General features: G+C 40.8%; 1 protein-coding gene across 1 annotated transcript in view; it reads left to right on the top strand.

Moving 5' to 3' along the window:
- Positions 1 to 21,803, top strand: part of PLPP4 (phospholipid phosphatase 4) — a 104,607-nt gene that overhangs the window by 79,414 nt on the left and 3,390 nt on the right. Inside the window, exon 6 of the mRNA XM_045024844.1 lies at positions 14,493 to 14,663. Within this exon, the coding sequence (XP_044880779.1) occupies positions 14,493 to 14,663 (171 nt within the window). The remainder of the gene's footprint in view (positions 1 to 14,492; positions 14,664 to 21,803) is intronic.

The following is a 21,803-nucleotide window of genomic DNA, read 5'->3' as shown; positions in this document are numbered from 1 at the left end:
AGCTGCCAATGTGATATGGCTGTGAAAAAAAGCTAATGCGGTCTTGGGATGCATCAGGCGAGGTATTTCCAGTAGAGATAAGGAGGTGTTTGTACCATTATACAAGGCATTGGTGAGACCTCATCTGGAATACCATGTGCAGTTCTGGTCTCCCATGTTTAAGAAGGATGAATTCAAATGGAACAGTGTCAGAGAAGGACTACTAGGATGATCCGAGGAATGGAAAACCTGTCATATGAAAGGAGACTCAAAGAGCTTGGCTTGTTTAGCCTAACCAAAAGAAGGCTGAGGGGAGAGATGATTGCTCTCTATTAATATATCAGAGGAATAAATACCAGGGACGGAGAGGAATTATTTAAGCTCAGTACCAATGTCACACCATCAGAGGAGTGAAGTTCTAGAACAGCCTTTCAAGGGGAATAATGGGGGCAAAAGACATATCTGGCTTCAAGACTAAGCTTGATAAGTTTATGGAGGGGATGGTATAATTGGATAGCCTAATTTTGGCAATTAATTAGTCTTTGACTACTAGCAGTAAATATGCCCAATGGCTTGTGATGGGATGGGATCTGAGTTACTACAGAGAATTCTGTCCTGGGTTTCTGGCTGGTGAGTCTTGCCCACATGCTCAGGGTTTAGCTGATCGCCATATTTTGGGTCTGGAAGGAATTTTCCTCCAGGGCAGATTGGCAGAAGCCCTGGGGGTTTTTAGCCTTCCTCTGCAGCGTGGGGCACGGGTCACTTACTGGAAGATTCTCTGCACCTTGAAGTCTTTAAACCATGATTTGAGGACTTCAATGGCTCAGACACAGGTTTGAGTGGGTGAGATTCTGTGGCCTGTGTTGTGCAGGAGGTCAGACTAGATGATCATAATGGTCCCTTCTGACCTTAAAGTCTATGAGTCTATGAATAGCATATACCACTCTCCTAGAACTGGAAGGGACCTTGAAAGGTCATCCAGTCCAGCCCCCTACCTTCACCAGGAGGACCAATTTTTGCCCCAGATCCCTAAGTCGCCCCCTCAAGGGTTGAACTCACAAACCTGGGTTTAGCAGGCCAATGCTCAAACCACTGAGCTATCCCTCCCCACTGATCTGATCATTTAAATGGTAAGTTAAATACACACTGAAATTTGCTAGGTAAAGAGAGTCAAGGTGAACATTCTGAAATTTCTTAGATGGCCAAAAGGCTGGAGATTTTGTTTTAGATATTCTTCCAGTGTCTTAGTATCATGTCAGAGGATATGTTTCTGAAGGGAGCAGGATGTTCACTTTATACCAGTAATACATTCAGCTTGCACTTAAAATAAAAGGAGAGGTTATTCTTTTTCAACAGGTACCTAAGAGGGCCCTCAGAGGGCACCAGCTGGGCCTTTGTTGCAGAATTAGGCCCTATTAGCAAGGCACTTAAGCATACATGTAAGGACGCATGTGAGTAGTCCTGTCAAGGTTGTGCATGTACTTCATTACTGTGAAGTAAGACAACATGTATTGATATGTTGTACGAAGGATTTAAGGGATTATTCTCTAGTTCGTTGCTGAAGCACCTGGAGTATGTCTGTTCTTTCTTTGGTCCTATACTAAGTACTTTGCTGAATCGGGGTCTTAGATAATAAGCAGAAAGAGCCCAGAGTGGTCCTGATTTAGTCTTCTTTTTGGTCAAACCAAGACCAAGTCATGTGTGGTTTGTTTCTGACTGAGTCCTGCTGCATCTTCACCTTAGATGTTCAGGAGGAAGGAGTTAGATAAAAAGTTTCTCTTTCATCCTATCTCTAGTATTAATCACGTTACTATAATATTATTAGCATCAGAACAGCAAGTTGGTAGCAAATCAGGAATGCAAGCAAAAAATGAGCCAGCTTCATTGAGCTAGCTGACTCATAAAGTCTATGAATATAAGAGGTTGTGTTTTGATCAAAGGAGACTCTTTTACAGATTCAGGATGTTTGTGGATGTGTTAGTTCTGAGTAAATACCTGTTCTCTCAGATTGATATTCCTAGGACTTGCTCATTTGCGGATAAGGAGCACGGAATCAAAGTGTTCATCTCAGTATCAGTGTTTTGAGAGCGGGATGGGGATGTGATTGTGAGAAAAGGAGTGAGAAAATGTACATAAAGCATCGTATAATTTGCAGATCATTTCACACAGCAACTGTATTGACATACCCAATCAGACAGAAACATACTAAAGTAAAAACAAAAGACAAAGAGGAAGCTTTACTGGGAATTTTATAAAGAGCTCTGTTTAGCTAATGAGATAGGCAGTGTTCTGAGCAACATAAGTCACAGGGGGCTGTGTAAGCTCAGTGTGCACTGGTCCAATCTAAGCCAGTGACAGGTTGGCCCAGTGTGTACTGGGGGCTGGTCTACACTACGGGGGAAAATAACGTGAATAACGTAGCTGAAGTCAAAGTATCTTATATCGAATTACCTACCGTCCTCACGGCGCAGGATCGATGTCTGCAGCTCCCCATGTCGACTCCGCTACCACCGTTCGGGTTGGTGGAGTTCCGGAGTCGACAGGAGCGCGTTCGGGGATCAATATATCGCGTCTAGCTGAGATGCGATACATCGATCCCCGAGAAATCGATTGCTACCCGCCGATACGGCGGGTAGTGAAGACGTACCCTGGTACTCAAAAGAGACTTGTTCTGTGCATAAGAATAGGGAATTCCTATGATGAGCAGAGAGATGAGTGGTCAAGATTCCTTTGTAACATCACTTAGGTATGGATTGTTTGATGGAATACACTGTACAGTAAATAAATGAATAGGTTTGCAACCATACTCAAAGGAAAATCAGACAGACACCTGTAACGATCTTGGGGTTCATTAAATAACAAACGAACGAGAAAAGAATAACATTTAATAAAACAAACTGGAGAGCTGTAGTGAGCTACTGCACACAGCCATGCGGTGGTCCCAACCCCTGCCTCCAGGGCACATCTCCAAATTCCTATGTTCATAATACCAGCCCTTATGAGGGCATCTCTAAATTATCATCTTCTACAAACGTATCTCTACAACACTTCTGACTGCATAACCCATAAGGCTGTAGTAACAAAAATAAAAGAAGCAAAGTATGTATAGAAAAGAATGCTAAGGAATTTAATTAATCATCCAGAGAAGCCTAAATTAATAGCTGGGCACTGAGAATATTATCTTAAGAGCAATATTTGCTAATGAACGTTCATTGATAGTGGTAGTTTTGAAGAAAATCATTTTAAATATAGAAAACAAATTTAGAAATGGGAACTATCAGGGTTTACTTTTTTAAAAAAATGCTTGGCAGGCACCACACATCCCAGGATTGCTTAAGCTTCTATTCCAAATGGTACAAAAGTTTTCAAATACAGAATCTTTATTGGAGCTAATGCAGCCCTGCAGTCCCCAATGCATTTCTCTAATGCTATCAGCGGAGCTAGAAAATGTAAGCTTACCATAACTGGAGGAATAGAGTCTTGCTAAATCTATTTTCCTCATCACTTTTGGGTTATTGTTCCCTGGATGTCAGCATATAGCAACCATTAGCAGTAAGAACTAAATTCTCCTTCCTAATTCCAATGCTCCTTCACCCCTGGAATATTTTATGACTAATCCCGCCCATTTAGAGAGAACTCTTTTATGAATACTATTCAAATGCAAAGTGAAGCTGTTTGAATGTTGTGAGGCAGCATGAGTCAGTGGTCAAAGCACTGGCCTGGGTCTCAGGAGACTAGTTCTGGCTCTGCTGTTATTTCTGGTTTTGGCAGTGTGTGTGACCTTGGACAAGTCACTTCTCTTCTCTATGCAGCTCTGGTGCTCCCACCCTTTGTCTGTTTAGATTGTAAACTCTGTGGGACAGTACCGTAGTGAGTGTTTGTACAAAGTCTAGCACAAATAGGGACCTAATGCTGCATTACAAATAATAATAGCATGCTACACATTTTAAACAGTCTGTTTTCTTCATCCAACATGTGCCAAGTTCCACACTGTTTTGCAACATGGGGACCAACCCAGTAAGGTGCTGTTTGCCTCCTTTGAGGTGTTGACTAGGGTTTGAGAGTGCAGCACCGTGCAGGATAAGGTGCTTGATTTGTATCAGCGATACCAGAATGAACAAAGGGCAGAGAATTGTCACATGTTCCTGTGATGTGCATTTGGATCATTCCTTTTCTCTCTCTCATTCCTTCCATAATTTTAAAGACAGTTAAATATTTATATTGAGACTTTACAACAACATCAACCTTAGCTTTAGTTACACAGTTTTAAGCTGAATCAAACTGACTTCTTCATTTTTGTTTGTGCTGTCTGTTTCCCAGAAGGGCTTGCTGGGATTTTATGTCACTCCTTGTCTTCATTATGTAAATGGTTCAGGATATGAATTACTCAGGTGCAAGGGATCAAAGCAGCTCATAATGAAGCAAAAATATAAATATAGGTCAGGGGCATGGTTCTATTGATTGTTTGAAATCTATCTTCTGGTGCAGAATCATAAGAACTATTTAATGTGACACCGGACGGTTTTATTTCTGTGTTTAGTACTAAAGTGTGTGTGTGTGTGTGCATGCACCTGTTCTGTACGGTACAAATAAGCTGTTGACTTTTCCTGGAGCTGGAAAAAAAATACGCACTGAAATATATGCAGTTGGTTGACTGGTTCTTGAATGTGAATCACACGTACTCCCACACTGATTTCCCTTTTTACAGAGTGAATTGCCCATATTAATGTTGTTGACTGACCACGTCTTAAAAATATAGTTAGCAAGCAAAGTAGCAGCCTACACAGAGTGCACATCAATCCAATGATGTCAGAGTCTACCCTTACTTCTCTATGTGATGCTCCTCCATCTGAGAGCTGTTAGCTGCTGAGTCCATGTTCTCCTCTGTTGCTGCCAGTACACACTGAAGCCAGGGGGAAAGCAGCTGGGTTCTGGATGTACACATTCCAGGTTTCAGAAAGTCAATCTCACGACACTGTAATGTAAAGCTTGGCTGGAGACTATTGGTTTCATGGCCACAAGCTAAAGCATCATTACTTCACTTTTTCTTCTTTAGTGGGGCATAAATCCCCCCAGGAGAGTTTGTGAGTCAATCTTTATTTCTGCCTTGAGTTCGGAGTTACAAGCTAACAGCCTAAGGCAAAATTTGTCTCTCCACCTATACTGCAAATATAGATCCAATGGTGTATTGAGCATTCTTTTATGATAGGAACTTCCATCGACCTCAATGGAAATTTTACATGCTCTGAACAAATACAGAGCATGGGAAAGGAACCAGTAATGCCATGAGCATTTTAATTTTTTTTTTGTACCAGGCTCTTTGATTAGACTTGATCCAGGCCTCATCAAGATAAATCTAGCACTGGATTCCACCACCCTTTTAAAGGGATGATCTTTTATGTTGTTAAATTCTGCCACCAATCTTCAGAAAACTCTAGCACATCAATACAGTTCTGGACATTGCACTATGGATTAGATTGAATAGAACAGCGTACAAGGCAGACGTGGAAGCTCCTTAATAAAAGTAGGGTTGGCTTTGCCTACATTCCTTGGAGTCAGTTACAGTTTGCTGTGACTTGGCCTCTTAGCCTACACTTTTAATTGCCTTCTTGCTTTCAGAATTAAAGGCATGTAATTTATAACACCGTCAGACACCCATATATTGTTTATATGGAGTACGTTTAGCTACAGCTCTATCTTCTTTTCATTTATTTATGTATCACCATGAAGGGAATTCTACAGAAGAATCCAAGCCCAAAAAGTGGAAATTCGCAATGGAAAAGATTTTACGTGTAGGAAGGTCTTTAATGATCTCCCTAAAGACTTCACAGTGTGTCCAGAGATTGTGTAAAGTATAAAAATGTACATGGATCCTTTGACTAAGGGGCACCTGCATGATGATAACTGTGTTTCTTCAAGTTAGAGCTGGGCAGAATTTTTCATCCAGATTTTTTTTTTTTTGGTTGAAAAATGTAGATTTGAGACAATTGAAACATTTCACAAATTCTATGTCAGTGATATTTTTTATTGGAAAAAAACGGGGAAAAAAATTCAGAAATGTCAGAATCATAGACTTCTGACTGGAAGGGACCTTCGAGAGGTAATCTCGCATGGCAGAACTAAGTATTATCTAGACCAGTGGTCACCAACCGGTCGATCATGATTGACTCGTGAATCCTAGAGGATCTCCAGTCGATTGTAATCTCTGGTGGCACAGTGTGGATCCTGCTAAGGCAGACTCTCTGCCTATCCCGGCCCCATGCCGCTCCCGGAAGCGGCCAGCACGGCCCCAGGGACGGGGGGGCAGTGGTCTCCCTCCACGCGCTACTTCTGCCTGCAAGCACTGCCCTCGCAACTCTCATTGGCTGGGAGAGCTGCGGGGGTGGTGCTTGCAGGCAGGATCAGCACACAGAGCCACGTGCCCCCCATCCTCCCCAGGGGCTGCAGAGGTGCGCTGGCCGCTTCTGGGAGTGGTGTTGGGCCAGCGTAGGCAGGGAGCCTGCCTTAGCCTTGCTGCGCCCGTTGCCAACCGGGAGCCACCAGAGGTAAGTGCTGCCCGGTGAGAGGCCGCACCCCAACTCCAGCCCTGAGTCCCCTCCCAGAACCCCACCCCATACTCCCTCCTGCATCCCAAACCCCACCTTGAGTCCCCTCCCAGAGCCAGAACCCCAAACCCCCTCCTGCACCCCAACTTCCAGCCCTGACCCCTCTCTCAGAGCCAGCACCCTGTACCCCCTCCTGCACCCGAACACTCTGCCCCATGCCCCGGAGCCCCCTTCCAGAACCAGCACTCTGTACCTCCTCCTGCACCCCAACCCCCTGCCCCAGGCTCAGCCCAGAGCCCCCTCACACACTGCAAATCCCTTGGCCCGAGCCCAGAGCCAGCACCCCATCCCGAACCGCAACCCCCTACCCCAGCCCAGTGAAAGTGAGTGAGGGGGGGGAGAGCGAGCGATGGAGAAGGGGGGATGGAGTGAGTGAGGCGGGGCTTTGGGAAAGGGGTGGGGCCTTGGGGAAGGGAAGATCCTGGGTTGCCCTTGGATTCAAAAAGTGATCTTGGGTGTAAAAAGGTTGGAGACCACTGATCTAGACCATCCCTGACAGGTGTTTGTCCAGCCTGCTCTTAAAAATCCCCAATGATGGAGATTCCACAACCTCCCTAGGCAATTTATTCCAGTGCTTAACCACCCTGACAGTTAGGACGTTTTTCCTAATGCCCAACTGGAATCACCCTTGCTGCAATTTAAGCCTATTGCTTCTTATCCTATCCTTAGAGGTTAAGGAGAATAATTTTCTCCCTCCTCCTTGTACTTGAAAACTGTTATCACTGTTTTCTCCCTCCTTTTATGTACTTGAAAACTGTTATCACATCCCCACTCAGTCTTCTCTTCTCCAGACTAAACAAACCCAATTTTTCAATCTTCCCTCATAGGTCATGTTTTCTAGACCTTTAATCATTTTTGTTGCTTTGTCTGCACTTTCTCCCATTTGTCCATATCTTTCCTGAAATATGGCACCCAGAACTGGACACAATACTCTAGCCGATGCCTAATCAGCACAGAGTAGAGAGGAAAAATTACTTCTCATGTCTTGCTTACAAACTCCTGCTAATACATCCCAGAATGATATCTTCTTTTTTGCAACAGCGTTACACTGTTGACTCATATTTAGTTGGTGATCCACTATAAGCCCCAGATCCCTTTCCACAGTACTGCTTCCTAGACAGTCATTTCCTATTTTGTATGCGTGCAAATGATTGCTCCTTCCTAAGTGGAGTACAGCACAGACCCGTGTCATAAACAGATAGTAAGGGTTAAGGTCTCTTTTACCTGTAAAGGGTTAACAAGCTCAGTAACCTGAGGAACACCTGACCAGAGGACCAATCAAGGGACAAGATAATTTCAAATCTCTGTGGAGGGAAGGCTTTATCTGTGTCCTTTGTTTGGATTGCCATTCTCTCTTTGGATTTAAGAGGCCAGACATATTCTTCAAGTTCTCCAAGGTTTCCTGAAGTATTTTCTTCTATTCAGTATAGTGAGTATTAGAAGGCAGTTTAGTCTTATAATTGATTTCTACATTTGCAATTGTATGTTTGCTGAAGAAATATCTTTATTTCTGTTTGCTATTACTTTGATTATTCTGAGGAAGGAGGAGAGAGGGAAAAGCCTCTCCAGGCTTCTAAGTTAGACCCTGTATTTTTTCATCCTGGTAATACAGAGAGAGTGTACTTTTTTTTCTTTCTTGAATAAAATCTTTTCTTTTTAGAACTTGATTGATTTCTTCCCTTGTTTGGATTTTCAGGGGAAGGGGAGGGGGAAAAGTGAATCCCTCTTTGTTTGATTCAAGGAGTTTGAATCAAGGTCTCTCTCCCAAGGACAAGGGGAGGGGGAAGAAGGTGGGGGGAATGGATTATTTCCCTTTGTGTTAAGATCCAAGGAAGTTGGGGTCTGTGTTCCCCAGGGAAAGTTTGGGGGAACAGGGAGTGTACTAGACACTGGAATTTCTAGTTGGTGGCAGCTTTACCAGATCTAAACTAGGATTTTAGTTTAGAGGAGCCTACGCAGGTCCCCATCTTGTGGACGCTAAAGTTCAAAGTGGGGAATAAACCTATGACAACCCGTTTACGCATGGATGTTGGGAGTCAAGCCGTCACGACTGCATGTTTACGGACTGCGGGTTAAGAGGGCCTTGCTGAAAAAAGTGGCTATGATTCACTTTGAAAAAAATGCCGTTATTTCTGGCTCGCATTTTTTTCTTTTTTATGAAGTCTGTCATTCACCGCAGATGAATGATTTCGATATTTTCCGCATTTTGCTCCTCCATAAATCTTACCACGGTTTCTACAGCACTAATGGCTTCTGTGGGCGAAATTTTGATCTTTTCAACAACATCGTCATCATCATTGTCATTTACGCCTGCGTTATTAGAATTCTTGCCATCACTTTTGTTGACCGACATGGCCTCGTATCCTGTTAATATTTCTTCCTCGGACAGAAATTCTGAAGTTGGGCAATCTTCATCCATCTACAGCCAATCGGTAATGATTTCCAGCAATGTATCCAAACTAAAATCTTTTATCATTTGAAAGAGAAGTTTACCTTTATCTTCTTTTGTCTGCATGTGTGTTTGTAGGACGTCTTCTTCTGAAAATCCTTCAAAGTCTGGCTCTGAATCAGTGCCACTGCTGGAGTTTTCTGAGTCTGAGCCATCTTTGACAGAAAAAGCATCACTGAGAGCCTTCATCCAGCAGTTTTCAATGGACTTTTTAAACTAAATAAATAATTTCCTTTATGTTTAACTGTTTCAGGAATTCAGAAAGACAGGCATGACACGATTGCCGAAATCAGCTGCTAATGATAATTGTTTTTAAAATTCTGAATAATGCCCTGGTCTAAAGGTTGAATTTTTGATGTGTTGAATGGTAGGTATAGCACGCAAATGTTTCCATCGCTTGATACCAGTGATTCGGCTGGAGGATGGGCTGGACAATTGTCAAATAGCAAAAGTGCTTTGGCTTCGAGTTTCTTTGACCACAGATACTTACGAACAGCTGGAACAAAGCTGTTGTGGAACCAGTCATCGAAAATGTCTCATCATCCAAGCATTTTTGCTGTTAGCGTATATTACTGGCAGTTTGGCTCTATTGAGGTAATTAAAGCAGCCAACGAAAAGAGGGGAAAACTTATGGCTGCCCATTTTATTACTACAAAAAAGAAGAGTCACACAATCTTTTATCTTTTTAAATCCAGCTGTTTTCTGTGTCTCGTAATTAAAGGCTAAAGTCTTATCAGGTGGCAGTTTTGCAAATAAAGCTGTTTCATCAGAATTATAAAGTTGATCTTCATGGTAGTCTTCATTTTATAAAACAGATTTTAACTCGGCGGGAAATACGTTCACGGCCGATTCATCGGCTGATTGGCTGTCTCCAGAAATCGATACCTGCGCTGTGCCATGACACTTTTTAAAATGACTTATAAACCCCTCGCTGGCTTGGAATGATTCATCCCCCATTAAATTTCCAAATTTTGTCACTTGGGCTTGAAGAATTGACCCACTTAGCGGCATTCCTTCCAGCCTTTCCTGAGCAAACCACGTGCGCGTGGCTTTGTCTACTGTGGGTTCTGCTGAATAGTGCATACGTTTTCGCTTAGGCCCCGCGGCAGAATCGATATTTTGTACAAAGTCATTCAGTTTAGATTAATTTTTTAGTCATCCTCGGAGAGTAAATTCGGCAATCCTAGTATCATTTGAAACTTTGGCCTGGGTTTCTCCACTACTTACTCGATCTATTGCAGCTAGCTTTTCTTCTACAGTGTAGGAATGCTGACGCTTGCCCTCTGCCATTATATTAGGCCTACGGTTAAAATTTCCTAATGTAGTATATATATTACTATATAACTACTATATATTGTATATCTTTCTGGCGTGACAATGACTAAGCGTGTGTGATACATCTTTACCAATATCAGTAAAGACATACAACACGTTTCTGCTCTGCACTTCCTGTCAATTTCTGTCAGTGAGTTAGTGAGCAAATCTATAGCGTTACATAGCAAGTTCCTGTACCGCGTGTTAACGAGTCTCGTATGTTAAATAGGTAGCACTGGGAGGCATGGCGCTACCGCGCTTTAAGCAGATTCGCGTGTAAACGGGTCTGTACTGTATTTGGCATTTGTCCTTATTGAATTTCATGCTATTTACCTCAGACCATTTCTGCAGTTTGTCCAGACCATTTCTGCAGTTTGAATTTTAATCCCATCCTCCACAGTGCTAGCAACCCCTCCCAGGTTGGTATCATCCACAGATGTTATAAGTGTACTCTCTATGCCATTATCTAAATCATTGATGAAGATATTGAACAGAACCAGACCCAGAACTGATGCCTGTGGGACCCATTTGATATGCCTTTCCAGCTTGACTATGAATCACTGATAACTACTCTCTGGGAATGGTTTTCCAATGAGTTATGCACCCACCTTATAGTAGCTCTATCTAGGTTGTATTTTCCTAGTTTGTTTATGAGAAGGTCATGTGAGACAGTATCAAAAGCTTTACTAAAGTCAAGATATACCACATCTATCGCTTCTATTGTTCATTTCAACATTTTCAAAGTGAAACATTTAGATTTCCCAGCCTAGATTCAGAAGGGGTGCTGTTCACAGCATTGAGGAGAAGGAGGGTTCTCCCTCTGTTTATATTAAATAGACTAGTGCACTCAACTGGGATATAGGAGAAGTGGGTTCAGATCTCTCCTCTAGGGTAGTGACTATTCTAGGATGGGTCTTAATCTCTCCTATTGAAGCCGTTCCACTTTGTATAAATAATTAAATATTCACTGGAGCAGGGACTGAAACCCAGGTGAGTGTGTGGAACACCAAGCTACAGAATCATTCTCACTCTCTGGCCCACTTTCATATAAAGTGTGGAGATTTGAATCTGGGTTTTCTACATCTCAGGTGAGTGAGGAAATGGGGGACAGGGGAGTGCACCACCATCATGGTTTTGGGAATGGTGCCTAAGTCCCCTTGTGAATCTAGCCCTAATAAAAGCAAGTTTCCTTTGCTTTTATTAACTAAAATGCCCAAAATTGAAACAAAGTATTTTATTTTCAAGGAAGCATTTCGTTCAACCCAAAATGATTTTTTTCTAACTTTTTGACTCGCTGAAAATTCTGAAAATTGTTTTTTATAAATTTTCAAAAAAATTGGAACTGCCAGCAAACTTAAAAATCAGTTCTTGACATAGCTGTAATATGCATTGCAACAGCCTGAACGTTTATAATACACATGGCCTTCCATGACTGAGCTGTTCAAATGAACATCAAATGTCTCTGATGCTATGTGCGTCACATTGCCCATTTAATCCAGCAATATATCATTTCAGTCCAATTAGAATCACTGTCAGTGTTTCAAAATTACATTTTCTCTTCACAAAAGAGAAACTTTGGGGGAATTCCATATTAAGAAGGTTTTGAACCTCAGCTGATGAGTTGTTTCCCTTTGTTTTACTTTGTAATGTATTTTAAACTAGGGGCAAGTCTATACTACAGCATTACATCGGCGCAGCTGCAGCACATCTGGTCCAGACACTATGCCAATGGGAGAGCTCTCTCCTGTTGGCATAATTACTCCACCTCTGCGAGAGGTGGAAGCTTTGTCAGCTAGAGAGCATCTCCTGCTGACGGAACGCTAGTGTGGAAAGTGCAGAACTTGCATCGCTCAGGTGATGGGGAGGAGGCTTTTTCACTCCCCTGAGAGACATAAAGAATTTGACTTAGGCTGTAGTGTAGATCTGCCCAAAGACTCTCCAAATTTTGATACCCCCCCTGTCATTAAGTTCCCTGAGAATCCCCCTGAGATGATACAGCCTACGCAAATGATAAATATCAAGGCAGTTCTGTACTTACCCTCTCCTTTTTGAAACTAATAATGATCTTATCTAAAAAAAGCTTTGGTTAGGTCCTTTGTCTTTAGGGGCTAATTAAGTTAATTGAAATGCAATGTGATGCATTTTTTATTTTATTTTGCTGGGTACTGCTATGCTATGATTAATATTTGTCTCACTGACTTTGCAAAAATCTATGGCCCTGGAGCATCTTGATAGAACCCAATGTTTCTTGCACTATGAATGTGAAAATTACATGCCTGAAAATAAAAAGGTTTAGATTAAAGAAATTAAGGAAGAAACTCCCATTTTTTAAATTGCATGATGTATGGAAAGTAAGACTGTTCCTGCATCCCCTTATAATGTGCAAATATTGAGGCAGTCACCCAGAAATCTGTTTTTCTGAATACCAGGTGAATTGTATATTCTCATTGCAATAATAAAATATAGGAGTTGACATTAACATATGCACATATTTAAATTGCTGGGTTTTTCCCTTCAGTGTTGGTCGTGATCCTAAGAGATGCTAACCAACACCTCGCTGGAGTTTTCACTGTGGGAAAATATGTTGCTCCCCAGAATAAAATGTAAATTGTGTTTGCTGCTTTTTTCTGCATTGGAATTGTCTTTCAAACCACAGCAGTTCTGAATATGAGTAGGGGTGACCTGAAGACCTACATTACAAAAAGCGATTGCTGCTGCACAAGGGTACTTTTCCACTGTTCAGAGGCTAGGTTTAGAAGATCAGTACAAAATTCAGATGTTTATCCAAACTCTCTGAACTGCTAGGGGCTGCAAATCTCACAAGTGGAGGCTCACTGGTGAAATTTATTACATTTTGTGCTTCCAGATGGATTGAAGGAAATATATTGTCAACATATTTCAGCTTTTCCTTTTGCAGGCATGGAAAGAACCAGGAGGTGCAAAGGCACACAGGAATTGGAGGGTGAGGGGGAGAAGGAGAGACATGGGGGAAAAAAGTTAACCTACTTTTTTATTATTATTTCAAAAAAGAAATGTGGTTACATTTGAGTGGTGGTGAACATCTGGATCAGATTCTGTTTCATACCCTGCTAGTCCATACCTATCATTACACATCTCACTTAGCTCATCAAGTAAAGAAGATAAAAAGCATGCACCAAGTTAAGACTTGCTTTGAACATGGGAGGAAACCACCACAACACCTCCTCCAGAGCAGGGAGTTCTCAAACTGCAGAAAATCGGGGGGGGGGGGCACATGATCCCACATACCGCCTCCCCCGCACACACACACACATTTTGCCTCTGTCAGGACTGCCAGATGCTTTTGAACAGCCCACAAACTCTTTTTATTTACTTATTATTATTGTTATTATTTTTGTATTATTTTCTCTGGAGTCTGGACTTTGACTGTTTCTTGACCAAGAAATTTGGACCTTGACAGAAAATAATTGATTGCTCCTGGTTTACACAGTGGATATGGGCCTGAGCCTAAAGAGTGCTGGGTGCCTCCCACCAGGTATTGTGCACCCGTGGCTCCTCCATATGGTCATTAGAGTTTATCTGGGTTCAGGATGCTTGGCCTGTGCTTTTTGTATCCTTCTGGTTCTAGTGGCCTCTAACCTAAAAGGTGCTGCTGAGCACCTACTAGGACCAGGAACTTCTTGCAGTGGAAAGATACCTGTTATAAAGTCATAGGCCTGGTCTACACTGGGGTGGGGGGAGGAGGATCGACAACTTCAGCTACGAGAATAGTGTAGCTGAAGTCGATGTATCTTAGATCAACTTAGATTGACTTACTTCGTGTCCTCGCGGCGTGGGATCGATGGCTGCTGCTCTCCCGTTGACTCCACTTCTGCCTCTCACCCTGGTGGAGTTCCGGAGTTGACGGGGAGCGCGTTCAGGGATCGACGTATTGTGTCTAGATGAGACGCGATACATCGATTCCCGATAGATCAATCACTATCCGCTGATCTGGCGGGTAGTGTAGACATACCCATAGAGTTTAAGGCCAGAAGTGACCACCCACTCATCTAGTCTGACTCCTGTATATCAGAGGCTTCTCACTTCTCTGTTAAACCTCACAGGATCACACTCTTACTCTAGTTGTTAATTACATGATTCTGTAATTTTGTGTTTTTCTTCGGCAGTTGCATTTTCAGGCCTTGGCTTTACGACCTTCTACTTAGCTGGAAAGTTGCACTGCTTCACTGAAAACGGCCGAGGGAAAAGCTGGAGGCTTTGTGCAGCAATTCTGCCTCTGTATTGTGCCATGATGATTGCCCTGTCACGCATGTGTGATTACAAGCATCATTGGCAAGGTGAGTCATGGTGATGCCTTTCCTTTTTATTGTCCTTGTATTTCTGCAGTGAGAGCTCCAGAGATGGAGTGGTTATAGCTTGTTTGACTGGCAGCTAGTTCTAAGCGTCATTTTAGTTCCGACAGTGTGTGTGAATATGACAGGGGTCCAGTATATCTGTGTGTTTTTATATATGATTGAATGCATATAAACATGTTTTGGCCCATTACTGTAGAACAGAAAACTACAGAACCTTTTTGTAAATGTTACTAGGTGGATTGTGGCCTCTTAATATATATAGTATAGAATACAGATGGTGACAACTTTTGCCCAAGCTCAAAGCTTTGCTGCAAAGCCTCATGTCTTCAAGCCCATTAACATTTTTTAGTAAAACAGATGTTTGGGTAAAAGGCTACGGTCATAATGGCTTTAGAGGAATGAGAACCTCTGTTTCCAAATTAATCACCTAATTTAGTAAGGAAACGATATCATATTCACATCATGTCCAATAAAAAATAAAATTGATTTTCCATAGATTCTGGCAGATATTTTTGATTCCAGTATTTTACTTCAGAATGGACTAATTCTCAGACGTTAGCTGGGTGGATTTAATATGTACAATGTACGTTGTACCAGTGTATGTTCACCAAGTTGCAACTGCTAATTAAAATATTCATAATTTATTGTATCATGACATGTTCTTTTTTGCAATGCTTTCCTGATTCTGCAATCAGATCTCAGAGTCAGAAGATCTTACCACTGTCATATTAATTTACATGGAATAAATGGGTCAAAAGTCTTAACATAAGCCAGTCACCATCCAACATTAAACAATCTTAAACAGATTTTGCTATACAGAAACCTGAGCCTGCTTAGTACCATGGCAAACACACCATTCAATTTTTTTTAACCTTTTATTAAAGATAAATAAAAGTAGGAAAAACAGTTAAAGCATTTGAAATGTAGAGTATTAAGTACGGCTTCCATTTTAACAACACCCCTTCACTTTCCCTTTAGCTAAAGAGAGTTATTAGAAGGGGAAAAAACCCTTGTTTGACAATCTTTTAGATGGTATTAAATAGGGTGACCAGATAGCAACTGTGAAAAAACAGGACAGGGGGTGGGGGGTAATAGGTGCCTATATAAGAAAAAGTCCCCCAAAACAGGACTGTCCCTTTAAAAACGGGACATCTGGTCACCCTAGTATTAAAGATAGTAATAACTGTCCTTTGGGTTAAAGAGAAGAAGTTAGCTGAGATGAGCTGGAGCTGGTGTTGCTGCTGTTGTTAAAGTCCTATTTAGCTTAATCTTAGAGGTGTTTAGGATTTAGTGCAAGCAGGTAGGGATACCAATGCCATCTGAATCCCTCTCTCTGGCCCTGTCTGGTCAGCACACCCCTCAGGATTAGGACAAAGAAGGCTTGGGGTCCCAGGAAACAATGGGGATGGCAGCCATGATGGTGCAGCTCGCTCCAGTAGCTTCATCTGTGCTTTCTAATTTTTCCCCAAAAAGTCTTTCTTTAAGGTTTCCCCCCCCCCAAAAAAGAGAGTGATGGATGGAATAGCCCATCCCCTCATTATTCTGTTCACCAATTAGACCTAATGTCCAGCACACCAATTGCAGTTCATTATAATCAAGTTACATATCTTTTGTCTTTACTAAGCATGATTTTGTCATAGTCCTTGAATTATATCAGTAGACTTTTCTGTTTTGACTAATTCTGGGGTTATTTTTATCAGGTTTTTTGCACCTGTTCCCATTAACATTTACTATTATAGGTTATAGTGACATTTTATGAACTTTCACATCTTTTACAGTTGAGCTCACAATTAGAATAAATTTGTAAGACTAATTATCATAATATAATCCCTCTTTTTTTTATGACCGAATTCCGCCTAGGATCAGACATTTGTTCATAAAATCACAGTTACTAAGAAAAACCTTATTTTATCTCAAGCATATAGGAAGGAAAAAGGTACTTGATTATAGTGTAGGGTTTGCAAATGTCTTATTCCAAAACTGGGATTTACAAATGTTATTTGATTAAATGTTACCAAAATTGCAGTTAAATTTTCCAGATGTTAACTACACTAAGAATTTAGAACTCACTTAATTTGTAGCTAAAACTGCTGCTGTTATATGTTTGTAAGATGTTGAAGAACAAACCAGTTCTTATCACTTCTTTGTATGCCCAGGATGGATAAAGGGGTGTGTGTGTCTGTGTGTGTGAGAGAGAAATCCCCTCTTTTGCCACTTACACAGTTAAAGCTGTACATTTACACAGACCATGAACATTTTATGCACTAGTGGTTAAGCTTGGACACTTGGAAAAAAATCATTAACTCTGATGGTGTTCTTACCCAAGATTGTTGTCTCTTTTTAAAAGAAGCAACAAATTGATGTTCTTTTGGAACTACATTTGCATTTCTGAGCCCTTTGCAACCCCCAAAGAGGGCAAAAACAAAACTACAAAACATTTTGAAAACAAAACAATCAGAGAAATCACCAAAAAGTTTGGTGTTGCAAGAGCCCTTCATTCTGGTGGCTTGATATTCAATTCACAGTCAGTGCAGTAGCAGCCCTGAATTAAGCTGGTGTTTTGTTAACAGAGAGGGATTACCCAAGAAGTTATTTCAGAAAAAAAAAATCTGCACTTTAGCGACTTAACTGTCAACAATTTAAAATACTTCAATTTTGCCATTTTTGCTTTTTCTTAAAAATACCTTTTTGTTAAACCTGCAAAATTATTGCCAATCATTGATACTACAGATCTCAAAGTAATAATTAAAAAAAAGTATCAGAGGGGTAGCCATGTTAGTCTGGATCTGTAAAAGCAGCAAAGAATCCTGTGGCAGCTTATAGACTAACAGACGTTTTGAAGCATGAGCTTTCGTGGGTGAATACCCACTTCGTCGGATGCAAGTGGACGAAGTGTGTATTCACCCACGAAAGCTCATGCTCCAAAATGTCTGTCAGTCTATAAGATGCCACAGGATTCTTTGCTGCTTTTAATTAAAAAAAAAATGAAAAAGTATTTGTTAAAGACATTTTAAAAATTGAAAACTTTAAAAACAATTGTTTACCTCTTTTTAAACAAAAACAGTAATGGTTTGCTTTGCATGCTTATCTCAAACAACCTCAACACATTTAAGAATTTTAAAACAAAATGTGGAAGAGTGGGTTTTTCCTATTCAAAACAAATTTTTTCATTGTACTTTTTCTGATTAGAACATTTTAACTATCTAGTCAAAATCAACATTTTCCGACAGAAAAATTTGATTTAGATGAAACCACATTTTCTGACAGAAAAAAAATATGGTCAAACAACATTGACCAGCTCTACAAATAAGCAAGAAAGTACAGTAAGATGGCAACAATTTCAAGTGTAGACAGTCATTTTATAGCAATTTGTAAGACATATTAAGGATGGTGGACCATTCCAAATCAATGAAAAAATATAGAAATTAAATTTTTTTAAAAATCAGATAACCACTTGAAAGTGCAGACTAATTATTTCTGCAAATTCATGTGCATAGAGATAGATGTGCTGTGGAATGTAGTATTAAAACTGTGTGGGTCTGTCTGTGAGAAAAGATTCAGTAGTTATTCTCTAGCTTGGTCTATGCATGTTTGTAGTGTGTTTTATCCTGCCAAGAGCAAGAATTATTTATGGACTAAAATGTGTGCTGTGAGGCAGATAATTATGGTGTGTTTTATATGTTGTGGAAATAGATCACACCCAATGGGTTACCATCATGTCCATTACGGCTGCATATGTGTGTCTTTGAAGCTTAAGTAGATGATGCTGAAAACTCTGCTGGCTGCTAACAAACCACGGATTATTCAGGCAGCCATGTTATCCTGCAAGTGACCTTAGCTCTTACCTGAGAAAACTGCACTCTCTAGGGACTAAGTCACTCTGTAAAATTTAGCATTGTAGCTCAGCCCCTATCTTTTGTGCTTAGTGGAGGCAGCCAATTGTGTTAAATTACTTTTGGTGGCTTTGTGATACAGCCTTAACTGCCCAGTGGGGAATGAGCAAAGACCATCAATATACTGTACAGGACTCAGTGAACTGTAGGTGAAAGAGGAAATAGCGTAATCTTACATTAAACAGCCATAGAATGGGATCTTAGAATTAATATTATGAGCATTCTCTGAGCCCTCCTTCAGTTCTGATATATAAAATATCATGTTCATAATCTTTGTGTTGGCATCGGTGAACTATAACAGATTGGCATATTCCATACTGAATCCCAGATACATTGACTATTTTAAGACCCTAACTTCACACATGGCTTTCTCTAATCTGAAAAGATTTCAATGAATTTATTAACTAGATAAATGGAAATATATAGAACCAGGGGTAAACAAGGAGTCTGGAACAATGTTCCCTTTCTATTGTTGGTAAATAAATTAAAAATAGCATTTTGCAAGGCTTTTTCCTAGGATCTCAAATTAAACACAGGCCTCTTCTTGGGGAAAACCAGAGTGAAAATGCTTATTCTAATTTTGCGGACTACATGGGGCAAGATCAGCAACCCACAGATCTAATGCACTGTAGTCATGTGGTTAGTTTGTATTATGGTAGTTTCCACAGGCCTCGGTCAGGATCAGGGTCCCACTGTGGTGGATGCTGTACAGACATACAATAAAAGCAGTCCCTACCCCAAAGAGTGTATGAATGGCTAGATTGTGAGACACTTGGTCATACTGGTGAGCATTTACTCACACAAGGATTTACTCACACAAGCAATCTCTTTGACTTCAGTGGGGCTCTACATGTCAACTTGGGCTCACCAGTGTAAAGGTTTATACAATCTAGCTCTAATTAAGGAGATGTAACAGATGGGAGTAATGAACAGTATAGAGTAGTAGGAACACATGATTGTGCATCCTCACTACATATAGCAATTTGCTCATGTGAGTAGTAACAGCGAAATCCATCAGAATACTCATGAGTAAGGTGCTACTTACTACATGTAAGGCTGGCAGAATTGAGGCCTGAGTTATCAATCATGCCATATCAAAGAAAAGTTACTAAAGAAAAGTTACTAATCTTCATAATTCAAAAGCCTCCAGGAAGGGTGAGCTCTTTTTTAAAGGATACAGAAAGGACCAACACACAAGGTTTCCCAGGTGCTCTTGTTTGAAGAACCTGAGAGAAAGTAAAAATAATCATGTCTGATCTGTAAAGTCTAATGCTGTCAGGAGAAGTCTGAGTCAAAAGGAGTTCATTATGCTGAAGCTAACTGTGTTGATCACAGTGGAAAGGACATTACATAGTTAACAGTGTGCCTGCAGCTCTGGATACTCTGGGAGTCCTAGTACCCTCTCTAAATGAGAAGGGTGCTGTTCTCTCATCTTCATCAATATAATGAGAGTTGCCATTATATTGACACTTTCTAGCAGGAGTTCTAATGTGATGCTATCGATTAGGACAGAGGGAATGGAGATCACTGTGATAGCAGTTTATAAAATCATGACTGGAATGGAGAAAGTGCATATGGAACTGTTGTTTACCACTTCACATAACAGAAAAACCAGGGGTCACCCAATGAAATTAATTGGCAGAAGGCGTAACACAAACATAAGGAAGTACGGTACTTCACACAATGAACAGTCAACATTTGGAACTGTTTGCCAGGGGATGTTGTGAAAGCTAAAAGTATAACTGGTTTCCAAAAAGAATTGGATAAGTTCATGGAGGGTAGGTCCATCAATGGTCAGGGTCGCAAACCCATGCTCTGGATTTCCCTAAATCTCCAACTGCCAGAAGCTGGGACTGGATGACTGGGATGGATCACTTGAAATTGCCCTGTTCTGTTCCCTCTGAAGCCAACCATTGGTCTGACCCAGGATGGCCATTCTGAGATTCTTACTAAGGCCCCAATCCAATGTCACTTACACTCACTGGGACTTTGACTTTAATGTGATTTATATGAGGCACCAACTGACAAAAGTAGCCTTTCATATAGCTGCAGAGTAAATTATTTTATTCTAAACAATATTTGTTAAATTTAACCAACTTTGAAAGCCTGTGTAAAAGCACATATTGGAGTCAGTGGATAGTGACTTCTGCCATGTGACAGGGGTATTGTTAATTGTTTTGTACCCATGACCCCTGGCATGGGACTGAAGCCAGGAAATAAAGATCAAAGGTGGGATTTTCAGGTGACTTTCAATGGGATATATGCTAAATCACTGCACCACTGTCAGCCTTCTAGAATAGCTGTTCTAAGCCCGCAGGACAAACTCTCCGCTGGCAGGACAAACTCTCCCACCAACATAGCGATGTCTACACTGGTGCTTAAGTTGAGTGACATAACTTATGTCCACTTAAGCCACATTGTGGCCACAGCTCTAATCTACACCAGACTGACAGAACTAGAGCTTGATTTCTAAATTACTCTTTAATTAAAGTTAGGAATATAAAAGCTATTTATTTTAGTGATTTACTCTTCTTTGTAATTAGATACGATAATGTCACTATTTTTTATTGCACTGTCATTTCTGTTAAAGTGAAAAAGAAATCAGAAAGGTAATTGGACCCTTTTTTGATCAGTGCTAAAGCTCCTGAACAAAATTAAATTCCTCATGCCATTTAATAGTCAGTGTCTTTCACTATTGTTTACGTTTGAATATACAGGGCCTTTCGGAGCCAATGTGTATTTTCAGGGATTTTTTTTTTCCAGCTTAATTCAGGGCTGCTACTGCACTGACTGTGAATTGAATAACAAGCCACCTGGTCAGACAGAGAATAACATCCTACAAAAAAACCTAAGGAAGCAAATCCCTTTGTGTTGCAAAGAAGTATGTTACCTTGTTTGTTGTAGTGATGGCACCTATGGAGAGGAGAACTACAGGCAGAAACTGTGATGACCATGCTCCCTTTAAACCAAAGCATGCTGTGAGTGAGTCATATCCCAGTGTCTGCAGGACTTCAGAGTGTTTTTGTCACTAACCATCACTGCAGGCTTGGAGCAGGAGGTGATGTTAGAAAGAAGCAGAAAGACAAGACCAAAAAGCCAAACTGTTTAATTAGGGTTTGTCTTTCCAGAGACTTGTGTTAGTTTTCAGATTAACTGATTTTTTAAAAAAAAATATAAAAATGCAACTGTAGTCACTATAAATCCTATTTTGTGGCTAGAGTATCCATGT

The sequence above is a fragment of the Mauremys mutica genome, chromosome 7 (assembly GCF_020497125.1).
Source record: "Mauremys mutica isolate MM-2020 ecotype Southern chromosome 7, ASM2049712v1, whole genome shotgun sequence".
Classification (NCBI taxonomy): domain Eukaryota; kingdom Metazoa; phylum Chordata; order Testudines; family Geoemydidae; genus Mauremys; species Mauremys mutica.
This window is presented reverse-complemented; position numbering and strand designations above follow the sequence as displayed.